The sequence below is a fragment of the Callorhinchus milii genome, unplaced genomic scaffold, assembly GCF_018977255.1.
Source record: "Callorhinchus milii isolate IMCB2004 unplaced genomic scaffold, IMCB_Cmil_1.0 Scaffold4, whole genome shotgun sequence".
In the NCBI taxonomy this organism is placed as follows: Eukaryota; Metazoa; Chordata; class Chondrichthyes; order Chimaeriformes; family Callorhinchidae; genus Callorhinchus; species Callorhinchus milii.
In genome coordinates, this window is record NW_024704745.1 from 50286770 (window position 1) to 50309760 (window position 22991).

Genomic DNA, 22991 nt, shown 5'->3' on the forward strand with positions numbered 1-22991 from the left:
CGATGGCTCCAGCCTCAGTCTGTCAGCCCGGGAGCGCGGGGCAGCCGCACTGACTCCCTCCCTCTCAAAACATTTTATTTTATTTTTTTTACGTTAAATGTGTTTCTCGTGCCTTGTTTTTTTTCGAAACCCCCCCCCAAAAAAACAACAACAACAACCAGAAGAAGAAGAAGAAGAAGAAGAAAAGGACGAACGAGGAGTTCCTTTACCTGGTGCCTTGCGAGAGTTTTTATCGGGAGCAGCTTTCCTGGTCTCGGCGCCCCCGAGATGAACGCGAGAGTGAGACTGAGCCTCTCGAGCCTCCTGCTCTGTCAGCGCCTCCTCGCCGCCGCCACCGCCGCCGCTCACCTTTCCAACCAGGGTAAGCGCCCGCCCGCCCGCTGTCGCAACTTCGCCAGAGTCGTTTGCGGATAAGCCGGTGCATGCTGATGCACTGAAGCCCGATGGTTGGAAATGGCTTTTGACACCGCACACACACACACACCACGCTCACACACTCTCTCTCTCTCTCACACACACACACACACACACGCACACACGCTCCGGCTGAATCGGAGCGGCAGCAGGTGCACGAAACCGCGGCCAGGCGCCGCCCCGCTCCTCACGGGCGCTGCATTCACTCTGATCGCCGCTCTGCTCTACTCTACTCTGCCCGGCCCGGCCCGGCTTTGCCCGGCTCTGCTCTGCTCTGCCCGGCTCTGCTCTGCCCTGCCCTGCCCTGTCCTGCCCGGCTCTGCTCTACTCTGCCCTGCCCGGCTCTGCCCTGCCCGGCTCTGTCCTGCCCTGCCCGGCTCTGCCCTGCTCTGCCCTGCCCGGCTCTGCCCTGTCCTGCCCTGCTCTGCCCGGCTCTGCCCTGCCCGGCTCTGCCCTGCCCTGCCCTGCCCGGCCCTGCCCTGCCCGGCTCTCCGGTCCCGTGTTAACAGTCCGGCTGAAGTATTGCGCGGAATTCAGGATCGGGATCCCGAGACAGCGACGGGAACTAAACTACACGACTGTGGAACTACTGCTCCACTGAGACCCCCCAAAACCTCAGCCTCTCTCACTAACCGGAGCACAGGCGCTGCAGCACCGCCGGATAGCACTTCCAAACTAACACGGCGTTAAATGCGCGGATTGTGGATGCATCTCAGTGTCGGGCAACAAAAAAAAAGAGAAACTCCACCTGTTTTGCTGCAGCGGCACATTTGCTCCTCGTCCGTTTATTTCATTTTCAATTTTTTTTTTTAAAAAAAAGACGCTCACACCGAGTCAGGGTTTTTGTGGCGATGGCACGAAGCTGTGCAAACTCTGGCGTTTGCAAAGTCCTACTCCGAACAGGGGATCTCTCAGAAGTATCACTTAATCCGCATGGAAACTATTCGCTCCCACCCACCGGCTGCAACAAGGCTCAGGGTTTACAGATGGGCAATGTTAGTGCATTACACTGTATCGCCGGCTCCAGGTCTACAGTATTGTCTGTCTCCCACTTTTCATATCGTATCGCACAAATTCAAATGCACCTCAAGATCATTGCATTTTATGATTTCTTTTGAAACCTACGCAGCTGACCGTTTATTTGGGGCATTTTAATCTCTCTCTGGTTCGATAGTGCTGGGGCAGGATTTCTTCTGGCCTTTTCGGTAAATAATTGCTGCAGCACAAGCCCCCAGTGCTCGATGGTCAAGAAATCTTTATTATCGGGGTATTTGGGTTAGTTATGTTGTGGCCAATGCTGCAAACTCCACTGTAGAAAGATAACAAAAGTACCTGTCAGGATAGCCCATAAATCCTGCAATGTGACAATCCGTCAGCCCATTTTCAGACGTGAAGTTGATGAAAAACTTTTATCACTGCTGTTTAAGGATAAAGATCGTTTTTTTAAAAAAAAGTGTTTTAAGACCATTGATTGATAAACATTGCAACAATAAACAATCAGCTCGAGAGGGCTAATGCGTGTTGAAGCATATACTAAAATGCCCAGATTAATAATCACATGAAACAGAATGCAATTCATATCTATTATGATTATATCGGCAATATTGTTTGCTTTCAAGATTTTAGTCTTCTAGTATTTTGAAGGCGGTATTACAACAGTGTTAAGAGTTAGTCCTTTTAAAAAATGTGAACTGGCAACGTAATCTGACCATTTTAAATCAAATTTTCATACCCAACGCTTCTTTCACTGTAAAGTTAGAACATTTTAAAATAAAAATAATAAATATTAAATATTATGACATAATTAATAAAACTTTTAAGAAATAAAGAGTGCACATTCACAACTGCAAAGGGTTAGCAATAAGTTTCTTGCACTTCAAAAGCATAACATGCCACCAAATTTCAAAGTAACTCCATTTGATATAAAGCAAATCCCAGCAAATAGGATCTGGAATAAATCAAATAACAATAGCTAGTTGCATTAACTTTATTGAAGGACGTGCAAGAGCATGTTTTAAAATGGAAGAAATTCTGGAAATCCACATAAATCAGTACCTGAAAGAGAAAGCTGGTTAATGGTGTAGATGTGACCCATCGCCAGACGCAAGACTTTTCAGTTTCTTTTTAAGATGCTGATCAATGTCCTGTGAATTTCCAGTGTTTTACTGTTTTTTTATTGCTGATCTCCTTCATTCATATTTTTTTTCCTATTTTGTTAATAATCATGGAAGTTTAGCAAAACATAAAATGCGCAATTGTATCAGGAAGCACGACTGTAAATGTATCACTTTTGCTGAATCGCATGAACTATTGGAGGTTAATTTGTTAATAAATGTCTTTTTGACAATCTTAATAGCTCAAAGGGAACACAGAAAAGAAGCTTTTAGAGTAAGATAAGCCACAGCATATACGTTACTTAATTAAGGTCAAAATACCCCAGTAAACATATGGGAATGAAAAAGACATACCATAATGCAGTAAAATATTATTTGAGATTTGTTGAAGTAGATTGGGGAAACCAAAGTAATGTAGTATATAAACTTGACAAGTAACCGTGTATAATGTATTTCTATGTGGAACTATAGATGGGAAAATAAATAAGTAATATCAATAAACATATTGAGAATAAAAACATGCAGTTATAGCACAGCTGCATATGATGCAAAAACAATTAACACAGATTTAGAGTAAGCTGAAACACTGAAAACGAGTAAAGTTTTGCTGATTTTAAATGTAGTATATTTTTAAACAAATGTTTAATTGCAAGAACTGAAGTGTAATATATTTAGCAGTTACAGTTGTCTAGAAGTTGTTTTACTCTCAAGCTGCCTTTGATTGATTTTGCTGCAGTCATTATTTTGATACAGTGTAATCAGTTGCAATGATTTGGCAAAGTGTGGCCCCAGGTTCATTACTCACAGATAGACGTAAAGCGTCTTCAGTTGCTCAGAGGTTTAATATACATGCACAAATCATCAAATCAAACTAGAAACTAAATGGATTTGAAATGGTCACTAAGACGTTAGATCGGATATACTTTCACTGGGCAAGTGCAAGCAAATCCATCGCCAACCCACGGCAGCATTATTCTTGGCCTTTGTCTATGGTATAGGAAAAATAAGACGCACAACAGAAGTTTATAGCTTTTTTAAAATATATTTCGCTGTAAATATCAGATACTTTTGTTTCAAAATAAAATTCACTGGTACATTATAATTTACCCTTTTGCCTATGGTAAAACACGTCAAGACATTTGGGGAAATAGTTCTGGCAAAAAGATCAACAAAAATAAAAATTGCAAGATTTCAGTACTTGTGAGCGGAGTGGGGATGTTTAGCAGTTATAATCTATTTACCGTGATGTTAGGCAGCATTGAGCCAATTAAAATTTATAATAATAATCCTAAAATTTGATATACCACCTTATCTCATCATAAAGATGTCTCAAAGCGGTACAGAGTAGCATCCCTGTACAAAACACTGTAAAATTTAGCTGAGGACATAATCCAAATTTTTGGAATGGTATGGAGAAGAGTTAAGCAACGTATTCATGCCCAGTTTATAGTGCGCAAGAAGCACTTTAAATCATTGTTTAAAAAAAAATGCATTTTGTGTGAGCATTTTGGAAATGATATGTTCTGGCGCCTGGATGCCGAAACCACCTTGTTTAAGCAGGGCATTGATTTGCACCACTGCTGTATAAATGGAAGTAGTGCAAATCAATTTGGCCTCCACTTAGATATGGTTCCTTGAAACCATTTTTTAAATTGTTACTAAAGAGCCAGTAGCGCAGTCCCAATGCACACCAGTATACAAATTAACAGGAGCGTGGACAGTTCATAACGACTGAATTTTATTAAAATAAACCTTGGGTGCACATAGAAAGTAATTTAACCACTCATGGTGAATAGGATGTGGAGTTTTTTTTAGTAATATTATTACATGGATGAGGAGGCTTTTAAGTTAAATATATCATTTATAAATGATTATGATGACTCAAGCTAAATTCTTGCATCTCCTCTCCTAATTTTGATGGTGCTTTTTCAATAACATTAATATATGCCATATTATTTTGTCTAATTTATTTCTTTCAACTTGATATTTTTCACAACAATACACAGTTAACTGTTAAAGTTAGCTATTTCTTTAGTTACTTGTCAACAATAAAGTTAGTTATTGAACTTACATTTACAGTGTCTTAACAGTTTCTCCAGTTGTAACAGTGTACAAAACGGTGTTTAAAAAGAAGAAAGCAGTTCTGCTGACCAAACACGCCTTGTGTCAGCAGTAGTGGCCTCATTGTCTACACATTTAGTTGGTATTGTTTATTGAGGATTGATTGGTTTTAGTTTAGCTTTATCTTTATTGAATTGTATCTATTTCATTTCATATCTATTTCATTCAGAGTGTCACATAATTGCTGAATGTTATTTAAGGAAAAATATGAAGCCGATGGTATCAACAGAAAGCTAAGTTAATACTATCCAGTTTCAAGTATATTCTTGCCATCCAGCCTGATTCCTATTCAGACCTAAATATAACTTTGCACTGGTGAAAAGGTTGATGTTGGTGTTACAGTACAGTACTGCAGAATGAGGTACTGACAGCAGCATACAGCATAGAATATATTGCTTCTATTATGGTTGATCATAATATTGAGAAGTACACTCAAATAATCCTATGAAATGTCCAAAAACTGAAACATGATGTTTACAACCCTTCCTGTTGTATCACAAATGATATGCGTTTCTAGGAAGTGCCTCTATAATTTTTGGCAATGCAATGGAATTATTTAAAAAATAATTTTACAGGATGAAAGCCCAGTAATTACTTGTAGGATATGATCGCACATTTCATAATGTAATTTTGGTAAGACACTGTATATATCATTGTTCACAGGGAAGAGAAGCTGCATATTTTGACTTAAGAGACTAGTAAAATCGATAATTTTATAAAAAAAACTTTTAGTTCTATAAGTAGAAGAATGTATTACAAAATATCAATTTTCACTTCCAAAAGATGGAGGCACATTCAGTTTACAGTTCAAAATGATTTGCTAACCAGTACTTTTTCATAATGGGAAATTCTGTGTTGTCTATGGATTCAAGAACATTTAAAAATGCTTCTTTTAGTCATATCTCTCAGTATTTGGGATGTCCTTCCGAATTTATTGTTAATAGCGAATCCTGACCTATTTTGAAAGCGAAACAGTTTTCTTGGTGAACCTACGAATCACAAAATGGGATGTTAATCGTATGACCAGAAGAGAGAGAAAATGCTTGTTTTAGTCAGCTTGCGTCATGCAATATGGTCTAGGAATGAAAAGAAATTAGAATTTTCTAGTTCTGTTTAAAATGTAGTGATAATAGCAGCGGTGTGATGGCAGTTAAATAATATACTTGACACACTGGTCTATGAACTCATTGCATCTTGTGTCCCAATATAATGTGCCGGGAGTTAGTTACCATTGTCCACACAAATTTGCGAGCTTTGCACCAACAAGAACAACAAATTACATTAATACAGCGTCTTTCATGTGGGAAAGACATGCCAAGCCGCTGGACAGTTAAGGGTTTGCATCCAAGCTGGGGGTTGGACTCGAGGGGTGGAGGTTTGGTGAGTGGAAGTGTGGCCGAAGGCACAGTCGAGGCAGAGAGATTCGGGGATGGAATTCCAGAGGGTGAGGGCAGAATAACTGAAGGCCCAACTGACAATGATGAGGGTGTGGGGGGGCAGTGTAAAAGGCGATTTCCCCTGAAGTGGGAATGGAGAAAAATATATTTTTAATATAGTCATGATCGTGCGGCTTCAAAACCTACACGAACATGGAAAAAAATACAAGTGCTTCCAGAAATCCTGAAATTGTGCCGCTTGCTAAACCGAGCTGTCCTTAGGATTTTGATCCCCTACCCCCCATCGTGATGTTAGTCGCAGAACCCCGATCCAGCTTCCCCCTTTTTCATTTTTTGTTTTACCACTCAACTCAGGGGGCCTGGGATCATACTTCAAACAATTTTTAAAGTGGATTGTTCTCATTTTAGTTTGATCACTGTTTCAATGGCCCGATACATATTTTAACTAGTGAATTTTTCAGTAATAATACTGTGCTGAAGCTAACTGGCTCGGTTGTGGTGATTAAGATCTTCTCATACGATCTTGTGTTGCATTGGGTAGTTCTCGGTTGGCAATGAGTTTACCCACCAGACCATAGAAGCAAAGTGAATGTTTAAACTGGTCTATGAAGGACAGCTAGAACAACAGCAAATTACATTTGTATAATGCCTTTCACGTCAGGAGGCAGCCAGAATGTCTGCTGTCGGATACATAGTGAAGGCTGTTAACTTGTAGAATAGTTTGGCTAGCGATAATTTCAGCAACAGTAACGAATTACATTTGTATAGCGTCTTTCACGCCAGGAGGACACAATTTCAAGAGGAAATTGGACACATTTAGTCAGTAAGGGAAGATCGGGGATATATAAGATGGTGGGAGTAGGGGAGAGATGCTATTTGAAAAGGGTACCAGCCTGATGTGGTAGTCCCAATCTTGCATAATCATAAAAATAAAAAAAGTAATTAAGGGTGTAAAATGTGGTGCTCACTCTCCTTTTCTCGTAAGTGCTGTCCTTTTACAAACGCATGCTAACACAGTCTGACGTTTTTATTCAGTCGTATTAATTAGCGTGTATATTGTCCTCAACAACAATCAATCATTTCTGCTTGTGTGCTAATTTTTGAATAACAAAAGATTAGCTCATTGGCATTATAATTCTCGGTTGGCAGGGCATTGCAAATTAAGCAATTTCCATTTTTTTTAACTTTTAAATTGACTTGTCAATCTGTATGTTATTATGACATGGTTGTTTCAACAGCTTTAACATATTCTCTCATTTAACATCTTATTAATTATTCTTTTAAGTCCAGTTGTATTGATGAGGAAAGGTTTTTAATTCAGTTGACATTTTAATTTCCAACACACATGTGGATCTTTTGAAATCCACCTATTTTTGTTTTCCTGTTTTATGTCTTTATTCCTATATCATAAAAACTGCAAATAAATTCCATGTTGTACGTATCTTTAAAGTGCATATGTTCTACTAAGAAAGATGATCCGGTGTTATCTTTGCATGATCATTCTGACACTTCCTGCCTTGGCCTTTTGTGAGTTGGAACAATTCTCTCCTTTTTCATGCCTTTAGGACAGATGAAATATTAATTAAAAAGCTGGAAAAAAATCCAAACAAAAACAAAAATATAAAATCATAAAATCCACTTTCTTATTTTTGTTTTCTGTTCCTATATAGAAGACCTAGTATTTGCCTGGTTGTGTAATTTTTTATCTGAACTCTAATTTTATACACTCGGGCCTCCAGGTCTTCTTGTTCCTCAATATTGAGAACCTTACTGTTTACGTTACACTTCTTCATAGAATCATAAAATCATAGTATCATACACCAGTGCAGGTGGAGGCTCATCATGTCTGTGCTGGCTCTTTGAAAAGAGCTATCCAATTCAATCCCACTCCCACGCTTTCTCCCCGTAGCCCTACAAACTTGTCCTCCCCAAATAATCATCTAAATAACAATTAACATGCTATTTACGTTACTTTCCCTCGAATGCACATCTTTACATTTGATACTGTAACATTAAATTGCATATGCTACTTAGCTGCCCATTTTGATAATTAGGTTGTTGTGCCCCTTGATTCCTTCCTTACAATTTGTCCTTTCCTTAAATTTGGTATCGCAACAAACTTAGAATTGTTACACCTGTGCCCATTTCGAAAACATTAATGTAGATGGAAAATAATGGAGGTTCCAGTACAGGTCCTCAGGGAATGCCTTAGCTACATCTTGCCCATCGGAGAAATATCTGTTTTCCTTGTCCTCTGCCTTAACTTTGCCTTAACTCTGTTCTTGCTTCTTGCTTTCATTTTCTCAATTGATTCAGGCAATATACTGTATAGCAGACTGTATGTAATAAAATCCTTGCATTTGATATGGCACCTTATCATATCATTGACATCTTAAGGCTCTTCACAGGATATACTGTAAAGTGGAATAAAAACAGAAGTTGCTGGGAACACTCAGCAGCTCAGGCAGCATCTATGGAGAGAGGAAAGTGAGTTAACGTTTCAGCTCGATCACCTTTCATCAGAACTCAAAGTCTAACGAAAGGTCATCGATTTCTAGCATCTGCAGTATTTTGCCTTTTGTATACTTTAAAGTGGATTGATTGTGTATTTTTGTGAGTTAAACACGGCAGCCAGTTGCGCAAGGCAATGTCTCACAAACAGCATGAAGTGATTGTTGTCCAGGACACCAGGAGAAACCTACTTCTTTTTTCGAATAATGCCACGGGATCTTTAACATCCAGGCAGATGGGACCTCAGTTTAACATTTCATCCAAAGGATGTATACTATATTGTGTACTTCCCTCTCTTGCTTGAACAAGCAAAGCTGAACATTTTGGAAGTAATCTAGTATTATCGATCGCATTATGCTATATATGTTATCTCGAATATCCTTTTACTTGTATCATATGATTTATGCACTCGAATGCCTACTGCTTAATGGTTGGTTAAAGTGTAAATGAACTTATTTAAAAGTAAGCACAGATTACATTTTATAAGAATAAAACCATTTTTCAGTGCGTTGAAGGCTGTAATTCAATCTTGTGGTTGTTTGGATATCTATATTTATTCTTCCTGTGAGCAAAGTGGTGCAACTCGCTCGATCGAATCTTTGTCACGTGTGACCTTCACTCATGGAATAAAAATGGTCAAATGTTACTATATGTAATATGATGTTATTTGTGTGTTACTATCATGGTAGATGGACAAGCTTATCTCAGACGGTTTGTTTTTTAAGATGAAGTCCTTGCTATGAAATGCACAGTCACTACAGTTTTAGTAAATCCTGTGAAGCGTGTTGTGATGCCTCAACAACGTAATAAGTTACTACATCAAATACAAGGATTATTTTTACTTCTGAATTAAACTAGACTTTTAAAACTGTAACTTTTTTTCTTTCTTTCTTTCTTTCTTTCATTCTTTGATAACCATATTGTTCTAGAAAATTAGAAGCTGATTCAATTTGCAAAGTAGTGAATAGTGAATTCAAACCATAGTTACACGTTTTAAGCAATAGAAGCGTCAATGCAGTTGAAAATCTGTTTTGTGGCAAGTACAGGTGATTTACCGATCAATCTGTATTCCAGCTGGACCTTAGTGAAGTGATGGTGTGGAAAAATCATCTCGTGCTCAGATAGTAAAACAAGCAGCCTTTAAAGTCTGATCTTGCTCACCATTTAGTACCATCTATGACTGAGGCAAACCTCTATGCAGACAGAGAGAAATGTTGCCATAGTATTGTTACTCTGACTGTGCTCTGTAAGATGATAAATTTAATTTGGAAAGGGAACTGTTGGGAATAAGGCTTCATATATTTTGTCTGTGTCTCGTGCTTAAGGTCCAGTTTACTTGGGGTGCGTGTTTTACAATCTTTGATTTTACAGTGCATTATTATTTAATCTATTGAGCGCTGAATTTTCAAGATGATGAAAATTCATTGTATTTAAGTTTTTCATTACAAATAGTCCAAATTCTGCCATGCTATTTGATTGTGGTATCTGAGCATTTCTGAGAGCAGAACAAATGGGCAGCTGTATGTATTCTGCCTCTCGCACCGCTTGCGAGTTAGGAAAAAACACAGCTCTGCACACATGTAATTAAACCTATGCACACAGCTCTGTTCAGCAACCTCTAGACTGCTGGAGAAATTTCCAGTCGAGTCAGCTCTTTTCCAAGGCAGGACTCTCCAAGCTGCCTGAACGCATTTTAAATGCTTTGATTTTTAGGTTTACAAAATTTTGGTTTAGCAATGACTGCAGGACACCCAGCAATGAGTGATTCACTGCCATGCCAACTGTTGGTTGTTCAGAAATCAGAAATATTATGCTCCATGTATAGGATTAATGCAGTGCAAACACAATGCTGCTGCTGCACTCACTGGTGCAGCCTGACTGGAGTGTACAGTAACAATTTACTGTATGTATTTTGTGACATATTAATCCAAACATTAACTGAATATACAACAAATGCATTGTTAATATATGTTTCCCCAATGCTGAATAGTAATATATTCATCATTAAATTATTGTTGTTTTATAAAATATGTAATTTATTTATATATATTATGTAGTTGATTAACATAATTCCTGAAGACTTATCAAAATAAAAAATGATTTGATGGAGGAGTGATCACGATCCTGACATTATTTGAGGGTTTCAGAAGAGATTAGTATAATTTCTAAACACAATTTGTTCTTTATTTAAGGAAGAATGTTTTGAATGTTTCCTACAGTTGAATGTGAACAAGGCTGAGGCCCTCCTGGTTGGCTCGCGCCAGGGCCTCAGCACCTCAGGCTCTGGCAACATCAAACTCCATGGTTGCACACTTCAACTCACCGCCAGTCAGGAACCGAGGTGTCTTGTTCGAACCTCAACTGTCGTTTCTCCCCACATTCAAGCCATGACTCGCTCTACCTTCCCTCACCTCTGTAACTTCGCCCGACTCCAACACTACCTCACCCCTCAGGCCGCTGAAACCCATGTTCATGCCTTCATCACCTCCAGGCTCGACTATACAAACTCCCTGCTTGTCAGCCTTCCCAACTCCTCCCTCCACAGGCTGCAGATAATCCAGAACTCTGCAGCCCGTGTACTCTCCCGCACCAAACTCCGTGACCCCATTTCCCCCACTCTCGCCCGACTCCACTAGCTCCCTATCCTTCAGAGGATCCAGTTCAAGATCCCGGTCCTCACATACAAAGCCCTCCATGGCCTCACCCCACCCTACCTCTGCAACCTCCTAACCCCATACTATCCCACCCGTTCCCTCTGCTCATCCGGCTCCGGCCTGCTCCACGTCCCCCGACCCACCCGCCCCACCATTGGCGGGAGAGCCTTCAGCCACTCTGCCACCAACTTCTGGAATTCCATCCCCCAATCACTCTGACTCACCCCCTCCTCAGCCTCCTCCAAGTCCCGCCTCAAGACCCTCCTCTTCGACCATGCCATCGGCCACCCCCCTTCCCCTCCCCTCCCTTACACCCCCAACCCTAGCTCGGGTCTGAAATGCTGTACTCTTTCCAGCGCCTTGGGACGTCCTCCCGACGTGAAAGGCACTATACAAATGTAATCTTGTTGTTGTTGTTGTTGTTGTTGAAATCTCCCTTTATCTTTACCCCCCAACTTGGTCAGCAGTCGCCAAATGTAATTGTTAAACCCTGGGCACCGACCACTATGTTGCACTCCAGTTTATCAGGAATCATTTTCAAGTGCCATTAAAGATCTTTCCAACTTTATTCAGGCGTTACTGTCCTAACTCAATCTGATATTTCATTGGATAACAAAATCTGAATTAAAGATAATATTCTGTGAATAAGCCTTGAGAGGCTGCTTACTTGGAAACGTAAATACTTCATTACAGTTTCTTAAAGAAGGAGGATGTGTTGAGGATTATTCTTAATTTTGAATGTTACAAACCGGGAGTGATGTTAGAGTTGTTTATTTGAAATGCACAATTACTTTACATCCTTGAAATCATCCCTGCTATCAACAGTATCATTAATAATGAATATAAGTAATCTCTTTAGGAGAGGATTTGGTTTTGATCAATTTATTGGGTTGGCAGCATTTGATGTTGTGTGTGACATGACTCTGTATTTGATGCATAATGACATGCATGGTATTGTCCCATGACACACACCTGCTTTGGGTTTACGGAGAAATTAATATGTTGCAAAGAAATTCTTTGTTTAGTGCGCATCGCAAGCATTTGATGTTTGATCTGAGCGAAATACTGAATGCAGTGAAATAGATTGTGCAGTGTGCTGGAACGCCCAACACTCTGTGTTGATTGCATTTCCCCTGTCACGTTTCCCCCACAAAGATGCACAGTCAATCCACAGTACATCCTGCGAAGAGACATCTTGACGATGTGAGAGGGCGCTATATCAAATGCACAGATTATTTATATATTATTTTTATGATGATTTGGACTGTGCTAATTTAGGGAACTGCTGATGTAGGAAGGCACCAAGGAGAGGCCAGATGCTTCCCACTCAGTTACCCAGGGATGCACTCATGAACCACAGAAGCTGCCCAAGTAACATGGGCAGTTGCCAATGATCTGTGCATTGCTTTCAGTTGGAGATAGTGTGAAGCCTAAAACAGCCTAAAAGAATTAGCAGTGAAGTCTGAACACATCTAATTCCAGCGCACGGAAATGCATTGTTCCCATTTTCTCACATTGCATCATAACCTTAATGCAAGTACAGTGCTGGAGCTAAAAATGGAAAATAAGGTTACAATACATAGAGGTAGGCAGAAACAGGATTTTTTATTAAAAAAAGTAGCAATTAGTTTGAAATTAATTGTAAAAGACTGAAGAAATATGAATTAAAAAAATCAATCCAAGCAAACGATTAAATTCACTGCCATTGCAGTGAGCCATGAGCAAAGCTTCATTCTGTTCCAAGCATAAAACTTCATTGGCACATAAGTAACGTATTTCTTGGAATCTAACTGGTTAAGATTTGAAGAAGCTGTGCTGAATAATACTAAAGTATTATGTACCAATGAATCCACAAACTACCTTAGGAGTAGTCTTATAATAGTCTCCTCTGAATCGGGTGATATTATTTTGCCACATGCGTGTCACAATCCGTTGCTATACCCTTCCATGAACATTATAGCTGCATCCTTCTGTCATTAATGTTTTTCTCACCGCGCTGACTCTCCGGAGTAGTGCTGCTATAATTGTCTGTTCTATTAGTTTTTTTTTCCTGTAGCCACAGTGGTGTATATCTTATAAAGTAACACATGTAGAGGGAACTAAAGGTTGGAATTAAAACATACGATTCAGATAGTTCTGTTTTTGTTATATTTTATTTTGTTTCCCTAAAGTCCCCATGCAACTTCTCCTGGATGTCTCTTAGACAAACACCAATTATCTTCTTTATTTTCTCACCAATATTTCTCAGTTTGTTTTCCCCTGCCATCCTCTTTCTTTTGTACTTCGGAGATTTGACTTTTTTTCTTCGGTTATTGTATGACTACACAATATCTCACCCAAGTGAACATTATTCATGCATGTGCTTCGACAGTGAGTGTCAGCCGCGATTCAAACATGGGGGGAGGGATTGCATCACAATGTAACCCAATCACACCCTCACCCAACGTCAACATGATCGAAACTTCCAGGAACGGACTCTGGAATGTTGGTCAGGGGTTCCCAGTGTATTTTAAGGGAGCTTCCCGCAGTTGTGTGCACATACTGTGTGTTGTTCACATGTTCACACTCCCCACAAAGGGGGTTGGGGTGACAGTCAGGGGAGACCGTATAGGACGACCCACCTTGTAACTGCGCCCTGCAAAGGGGAAGCCTTGGTCCCACCACCCGTGCGGTGCACAAAGGCAACCCCCACCAACCCCCCTCACCCCCGGCTGCCTCAAGGGGCTGTTGAGGCCTGTAATGGGATAACAATGAGTTGCGTTTTTCTTTGATATGTTTTTCTGAGATGAGTGTAAATATATAATCTATATTCTATCTTTAAAAAAATATGTTTTTTAAAAAAAATTGAGTTCAGCTCAACTCAGCACCTTGATGGAGCCACGGTCACTTAGAGATCCACTATTTATCAGTTTATGACAGTCTTGCATAGTCACGAGAGAATTGTCTTGAGTTTATGCCTTTTGTTTTAATAAAAATATGAATACACATGATGAGAAATTCACCTGATCTAAGGTTTGAGTGACATGGCTTGAACATAACAAATCTAGTTTGCAGTACTTTGGTTGCAATAGGGACTCGATATATAGAGACTCAGTAAAACAACTCCCGTTGCGTGATTGCCATAACAAAGGAGCACTGAATGGAATCACAGTGGCACAAATCACTTATGAGCTGAGTCAGATTTAGCTCGACTGTCATTCCTTATGATCTGTCAACTTTGCTTCAAAGTCATTCAAAACAGAATCCAATGTCCAATGAAATGCATCAGATTTTTAAAAAAAAACTTTTTGCCTGGGGAGGTAGAGGAGCCAACTGCTATCTTCATCTTGATAAAGTCACTCACAGCCAACGCACCGATGCAGGTGCAATTCAATGATATGTTTTCATTCAAATTGCATCAGTGCATCCGAGTGTTTTGCAGACAAGAATTCTACTGAGCACTTTAATAAAAAAAACACTTTCATTTTAACTTAACTTTGGTTTAATTCCAATTGACAACTATAATATTAGTAGTTACAAGCATGCACGCGACGTTTGAGGTTGGTTTTCCCAAATAGCTGCTACTTAAACAGCAAAAAGGGGAAAAGACTGGGAGAAAAATTGTGTGGTACTCAGCTCCTGGCTCTCGCAACTGTTACTTGGTGGCAACCAATTGGGAAAAATCGAGACCAAACCTTGGAATCATGGAATGTATAACACATTAGGATTTTTGTAAAGTCAAAAGTTGTGAATTTAATACTTGCTGCATTTTACTTTACTGCAGAGGTTGGCAGTAAGAGACGTGACTGTCAAACCTTTTTTTTTGGTCAGCCAGTTATCTGACACATGTGGAAACCCATCACCATCCGTAAGAGTATCCAAACCAAACTGAGAATTCCATGCATTTCGCCTACACATGGAAATTCCAGAGTTTGATTCTTGGAATGGAACGCGCACTCTCTTCCTGGAGGGATGCATTCTGTGAAGATTTGGGTTTGGGGGAATTAAAAGAAAAAAAAGGAAAAGGTTCCCTGAAATCTCTGACTGAGCCATGATCCTGGGTAGTGTGAGTTGCGTTATACAATTTTTCACCAAAGAAATTCTAGAATAGTGTTGCAGTTCGTGATGAAGTGTTAATTGACATTTTTATGTTTGATCTTTTCAACAACTTTCACCATCTTATTTTACAGCCTGTATGAAACAGAAGTTGTTCTCTACGACTGTAAAGCTTTTCTCACAATTTTGAGTATCATACAAAAGTATCATGTGCCCAATTAACCTCTTTGCTCTCAGTGACGTTATTTTAGCTGTTCTAGTTCACGGCTTGGAGTCCAGGGATCATTTATTTTCTCTGCAATTTTTAAAGGATCTACAATATATCTTCCTGTAAGTAGAGACTTGGTGAAACATACAAGTTTAAATATTGTAGAACTAAACCACTACTATGAATAAAATAATCCTTACATTTGATGTAGTGTCTTATTATATCGTTAAGATGTCTCAACATACTTCCTGGGATGTATCGTAAAGTAGTGTGATACTGCACATTAGGAAGTGATATATTCTCCTTTTTTTTGTTTAAAAGTGGAAGCAACATAGAAATAATAATCCCACCCCAGCTCATCTTCACAGAATCATGGTCTGTCATGCTCTTATCCACCCAGAAAATGTGCTTTTGTTCACTATTCATGCATATAATTTAGATGATCATGGTTGCTTGACAATGCAGTGCATCCCAATGCCAGACTGGACTATGAATTTAAAGTCTCGACATAGGGCTTGAACTTACAAACGTCTGACTTGGAGGCAAGAGTGCTGCCAGCTGAGTTAGACTCACACCTCTTTTGTAGGAAAGGATTTCTAGAATCTTCAGAGAATAGCCTGATCGTTAGAAATCCAGAATAAAGTACAGTTTCATTCTGAATTGGAATTTCTTCAGTAGGAATATGCTATTTCGAGTCCACACGTAAAGTAAGTATAAAAGGAACTTCAGCAATCTTTATAATTGCTGATAGCCATTTTACTCGAGTATTAAAAAATTAAGCCGAAACTTGCAGATATAAATAGATAGGTTTCTTGTATATTTAAATTTAGCAAACACTGCAAGTAGGTGCTTTTTATGTTAGAAAATATGAAGTAGAGTGGTGGGTGGATGAAATTTCACACTGTGTCCATTTGAGCTGTACAAAATACTGAGCTGAACAATTTATATGCTTTGTTCTTTCTATCCTGAGTTATGTCTGAAGAAAGTATTTTGAGTTTTATAACACAAGGGAAATGTACTGGTGTAAACAAGTCTGGGAATCGTAATGGTAGGAACAGAGCCTCTTCATAGATAATTACTGTTGAGTATAATCTGTGTTTGTGTAGGTTAACACTGCAACTAATGAAATTGTGCAATGATTATTTATATTATCTCAAATGCAATTACCCTTCTCCCCATCAACAAGGCACATTGCTTGTGATTTGTTAAATATGCCTAGACACATTGATGGATATTGAGATCAAGAATGGTTAGACATACAATACAATTTACATATAATACCTTTAACGCCAGGAGGACATCTCAAAGGGCTTCTCAGGATTTACTGTAAAGTGGATGACTGTATTTTGTGAACAATTATGGTAGCCAGTTTGCACACGGCAATGTCCTATACAATGTGAATCATAAATTTTATTTTTAGGACTTTGATTTAAACTATGAGAATAAGCTGAAGTGTTAAAGTCAGTAGAAATCTTAAGATTTTGTTACTCACTGGAACACATTTTCAAGTGCTGTTATTTTAATTTTTAAAGTCAATTTTAGGTGATAGGACTATAAAGTATATTGGTGTACAAATTTGTGTCCAGTTATTTTTGCTACATTAGGGCTAATCTTTGAAAAATCTCAATCTCTTGCTGCTACCAACATTTGCCATTCTGGTTTCTATCTTTAGCTCCCACATCACAGCTTCGTCATTTACTTATGTATCTTCTGTCATGGGTTGCCAATCAGTTTTATGTTTTCCAGTCCCCCTGCCAAGATTTGACAAAACAATTCCTTATCTTCTCTTCCCACTATAGAAGTTCACTATTTGGGAATTAACATCACTAGATAGAACAGGAGAGCTTTACAACCATTTTCAACACAAGTACTGGGGCATATTACACCACCATTTAACAGCATGGAATTGTTTTGCAATAAACTGAGGGTTCTATCTTATTACTAATAGCACATTTTTTGCCTTATCTTTAATAGGTTGCTATTTATAGTTTTAATATTTGTAATGTTTGCAACATTTAGAACACATGTGTATGTGTTTTTATATACACTAAAGCCCAGGCTAGCCAGACCATGTGGGGATGGGGGGGAATCTGTCCAGGGAGGCGGAATTTCTGGCTAAGCATAATTACAATCTGACCCCGGCATTTACTGGCTTTTTTCAGCACTGAAAAATGCCAGTACTTGAATCCCATGAGCAGAAGATAGCGAATATCCCCCATGTCAGGGACATTTTGAATTTTGTCGACATAAGCAGGATATCGACAGAAACAGACAGACAGATGCATGCATTGTAGTCAAAAACATGTTGAATTATTTATTTGCATGCGTTTCAAATACAATACTGTAATTAGAATTGCTTTATGATTACAATTGCTGTACCATTTATTTACAAATATTTAATCTTCTGCAGTTACAATTTCTGTACCATTCACTGTATTTCCATGTATTTATTTGTTTTTATTCAGAATGATAGTCATTTAAGAATACACTGTTCCATACATGACACTTGTTCTTTTTGGATTACCACTTACAGCTTGTCCAAATAACTTAGCTGCTTCATCCATTTATTTTGATGATTCCAATAGAGCAATAAATGTCTGCAATCCTTCACACGTTCTACACATTTCTTTGCATGTCACAAAAACAATACTATCATTGTTGGACTCTTCAGCATTGTTTTCAGGTTTCTCAGCTTCTTGTTGGCTATCCTCTTTACCCTTCTTTATTGTGGTGATGATATCTTCAGTGCTCTGCTCATTTGCATCAACGTTAATAGCAAGATCTATGAACTATTCGCAAACCAAATCAGCTTCATATAGTACCTGATTGTCAGAATCTTTATTGGGACTATCAGTTGTGAATCCACGGAAGTCACCATCACATGGGTCACAGAAAAAAGCACGTGTAAAGCAATTCTGAATTGTCTCCTGTCTTACCAATATCCAGGCTTTTTTTTAAAATTGTGTATCCTCCCCTCATTAGGTTTTCTATAAACTCTTCCTTGGCCTTGATGGATGCCAACATGTTATAAGCTAAAAGTGTTCAGTAGTGGTATTTAAGATTTTGAATAGTCCCTTGATCCATTGGCTGGAATCAGGTTGTGGTGTTTGGAGGAAGAAACACTAACTTAACGGCTCGCAGACCATTAACCTGAAGGTGGGCCGAGCAGTTATCGACTAATATTGCTATTTTCCAACCAAGCGTAGTCATCTTATTTATGGACCCATTTGGTGAAAATAGCAGGTGTCATCCCACCTTTGGCATTGGCCCCATAATCGACTGGTAGATGCTTTACATTTTTGACGCATTGTTGGTTTTATGACTTTTCTATTACCAGAAGTTGTAGCTTTTCAGTTCCAGTCATGTTGGCGGTGACCATAAATGAAACTTAGTCTTTAGGTTGTTTATCCACAGTACAGGGTTGTTCCTTAACGCAGTACATTTTGTCCGAGGGGCACTTAAAAGATCAAGACGATCTCGTCAGCATTGGAAATACCGTCCACATGGTAGTCCCCCAGTATTTCCTGGAGACGGGTCTTCGATTCCTCGAAGTGATACATATCAGCCAGACTTGCCCTCACCGCTAATGTTTTTGTATATGAGACCACGCAGAGCCTTGTTGCTGGCAGCAAAATTTTATAGGCCTAGCTGATTGGCAATAGACTTGGCCTTCTCAATGAGCATGTCACGATCAATTACGATGGTGGGATTTTTGGTGAGTTTAAAATCACGTAGCTAATGCATCCTCAATGCCTTCATATTTTGCAGTTTTTCTTTTCTTTATCTGTGACATGTATGTCTCTGCATTATCCTCAGTCTTTATGCATGCGGCAAATTTCAACCAACTCTGTGCTTCACAGAGCAGGTTACGTTGGCTTCTTTCCTGGACTTTCCACTCTCAATTCCTCTGACTGATGATATTTATCCTCCAGCATTTTCAAATCAAGTTTCCATTTCAGTCCAGTTGTGGTATCCATTGTGGTAGAGCAGTACAAACTGCACTCACAACATGGCTACTCTATAAGCCTAACTAGCCTAACACATGCCGCACATACCACTTATAACACACAATCACTCATGTATGCACAAGCTACACTTAATCATTCATTCACACACATGCCAAACTCATCCAATTACTCACTCAATGACTCATGTGTCACACGTGAAGATAAGGCCCTGTTCGCATAAGTGATAATATTATAATGCACATAGTACTGTTATTATAGTAATAATCGTAACATCCTCTGACTCTGCCACTACCTCACCCCTCAGGCCGCTGAAACTCTTGTTCAAGCCTTCATCACCTCCAGGCTCGACTATGCAAACATCCTGCTTGTCGGCCTTCCCAACTCCTCCCTCCACAGGCTGCAGATAATCCAGAACTCTGCAGCCCGTGTCCTCTCCCGCACCAAACTCTGTGACCCCATCTCCCCCACTCTCGCCCGACTCCACTGGCTCCCTATCCTTCAGAGGATCCAATTCAAGATCCTGGTCCTCACCTACAAAGCCCTCCATGGCCTCGCCCCACCCTACGTCTGCAATCTCCTAACCCCCTACTAACCCGCCTCCCGACATGAAAGGCGCTATACAAATGTAATCTTGTTGTTGTTAAAAACTTGAAAAATATGTAGACATAAGCGTCCCGATTTTTATGTCAAAGTAAGTTAAGTTTGTTCCCGTGCAGGGAAGGGATCGGGACTTCAATGTATTGTCAACATAAGCGGGATGTCAATATAAACGGGTTCTAGATAAGTGGATAGATCTGTACAGTTATAGTTCCATGTGCTTCTGATACTAAGTTTTCGCCCACAAAACACACAGTATATTCTGTGAAGCAGTTTGAGACGTTTCGAAGACATGATAAGGCGCTACATCAAATGCAGGATTATTATTATTATTGCTTATTAAATCAACTTATTTTGTGCACAAGTGTTAGAATGTATATATTATAATACTAATCATGTAAGGGTTTCAATTATATCCTGAGTTTATTTTCCTTTGTTTTCTCTTGCAATCTGTGCTGTACGAGTTGCTGTTTCCTTTGTTGTAGTTCAATATGTAACAGTTTTTGGTTACTTGGAAAGTAATTTCAGTTACTTGGCCTACAGGAATTTCAGGAAGTAGTTAAGAGAAATTAGTTTCTCCCACTCTCCTGGCAAACAACTACCCTGATGAACTGATCATTCATCTCATGGGTATTTGAGGGACTTTGCTGTATCCATAATGACTGCCACATTTGCTGACAAAAATTAAATCATCCTTCATCTTCCTCAGTTCCGGGGTATACATCCCACAACTTACATAAGTCAAAACATAGTCAAACACTTGACAGTAATGACTGCTTAGCGCTTTAAGACATTTTGACATAAAGTGCTGTAAAACCTTAAAAACATCTGATTGACATCACTGAATCAATAATATTGGTTTACAATCCTTGTGTGTGGCTGTGTCTTATTACCTGCAATTTACTATTGACTTTAGCCACTTTAGCAATGGCTAGTAAAATGTGGCATTCATCTGCACTATAATAAATAATACTTGCATTTGATGTATCATGTTGTCTCAGTACCTCAAAGTGCTTCACAGGATTCACTGTGAACTGGGATGTCCTCCCAACTTGAAAGGCGCTTTACAAATATAATTTTGTTGTTGTTGTAGTTATTGCATATTTATCGGCACTAGATCATATTCTAAGTTCCTTTCTCCACTCAGAATGTCTTCCAAAAACACATGAATGCTATTAGCATTTTGCTCTTTACCCATTGCAATTCTCCATATCAATTAATAGATCCTAATGCCTGCTTTTTGTATCATCATTTCAGTTTCCGAACCAAATATCTTCCTGGATTAGCCCTTGCCTTGCGGGGACTATGTTTTCAGTGATCAAGCATTGATTATAATTCTACTTTCATAGCTGGGACCATGGAAAGACTGTCAGTTCCATGATTCTTAGCACGTCGAACAATCCCAGTAGAGTAGGTAGTTAGACAGGAATAATTAGGATTCAGGATAATATGTGTGGGGTCATTCGTGTGTTTTCTCTCTTGGTTTCAAGAGCACTCAGGTTACACAATAGAAAGGGTTTGCTGTTTAGATGATAAGTTTTTTTTAAACAGCCTTTGAAAATTGTTTGCCGGTGATTGAAGGCAACGTGCAAAAAGAAAGGTACCGTGCTAGTACTTTTTATGATTTTACATAAAAATATTTGCCCTGCAGGTTAAATACACCTCTAGCTAAGAGGGAAGCTGGGACTGTACTTAAACAAGATGTGCATCAAGACATGAGGCGATTGTTCCTCAGTTCCAATTGCATTTGCATGTAATGTCATTTAAATGTCCATTGGCTGCTGCATTTGCCTGCAAAATGTGGATTGTGCCCAGGTTTGAATACATCCCTTCCCATTACATGTGATATGTTACAGTAAAATCTGTCATTCACTTCATGGCTATTGTGGGTTTCTGCTGTGTGCAAATTGGCTGCCGCATTTGCCTACAAAATTTACGCTTTACAGTAAATCCTTTGAAATGCTTTAAGATGGCCTCCTGAGATGAAAGGCATCATATTGAATACAAATATTTTTATTATTAATAATAGTAATTTAACTGGTGCAATATGATTACAAAATGGTTCAAGAATTTGGGGTAAAGGCACAATACTAAGATAGCATAGAGGGAGATGCATTTCATTCACACTGCAGCGGATCAGAGAGTAATTGATGCTGACAAAGAATACAAAAAGTAGAAATTATTTCAATTTGTTGCATTGACATCCCTCACCTTGATGAGCCAAACTACATCTCTGGGAAAAAAAATATGCCTGCATCAGTTTCTCTATTTAGTAACAAATAACATTACTTGTTTTCATTCAGTGCATCTCAAGGAATCATTATATGTTCAGGGGGAAAAAACATTCTGTTGAGATTTAGTTGTAGCATTATCCATGCAGCAGGTAATACAAGATTTAAAAAAAAACACAAGGCAATTCTGTCCAAGTGTTCATTAGATTATCCTTGATGCATTCGTGGGGAGGGCAATATGGCACTATAATAGTAAACTACAGAACAGCAAATTTAAGATTCATTTGTTCATTTCCACAAACCAAAATCATCTGTGCATTGTAAAGAGTTTCACTTAACTCTTGTTTTCATCTGGTTGTCCATCAGATAACATCACCAGAAATAGTGGCAACAGGATGGGGCGGGATTGCCATTCACCGTTCGTTTGTTATCACAAAGCAAGAATTTAGTGGAAAGTGTCCTGTTATGTTAAACTAGTCATTTTGGTTCATATGACTAGCACTACATGCACTCTAAGACAAAACCCTGTGTGAGGGGCACCACATAAATGCAAGTTGTTGTTGTGCTATAAATGGGATTTTGCCAAAAAAAAGAAAACTAGCTAATGTTCCATCAAACACACTGCTTGAAATATCAATGAAGTCTGTGTAAATTATCACCTATTTCATTTGGGGAGGAAAAAGAAAAAGGAAAAAGAGCAAAATCTGCAGTTCCGGCTTGTTTCTCTGGGGCATACCTGCT

The 22991-nt window shown here is 39.1% G+C and overlaps 1 protein-coding gene across 1 annotated transcript in view; it reads left to right on the forward strand.

The window, feature by feature from the left end:
• Positions 1-211: 211 nt before the first annotated feature.
• The window catches only part of epha6 (eph receptor A6), a 309294-nt gene continuing 286514 nt past the window's right edge, over positions 212-22991 (forward strand). Inside the window, exon 1 of the mRNA XM_042334275.1 lies at positions 212-361. Within this exon, the coding sequence (XP_042190209.1) occupies positions 268-361 (94 nt within the window). The 5' untranslated portion in view covers positions 212-267. The remainder of the gene's footprint in view (positions 362-22991) is intronic.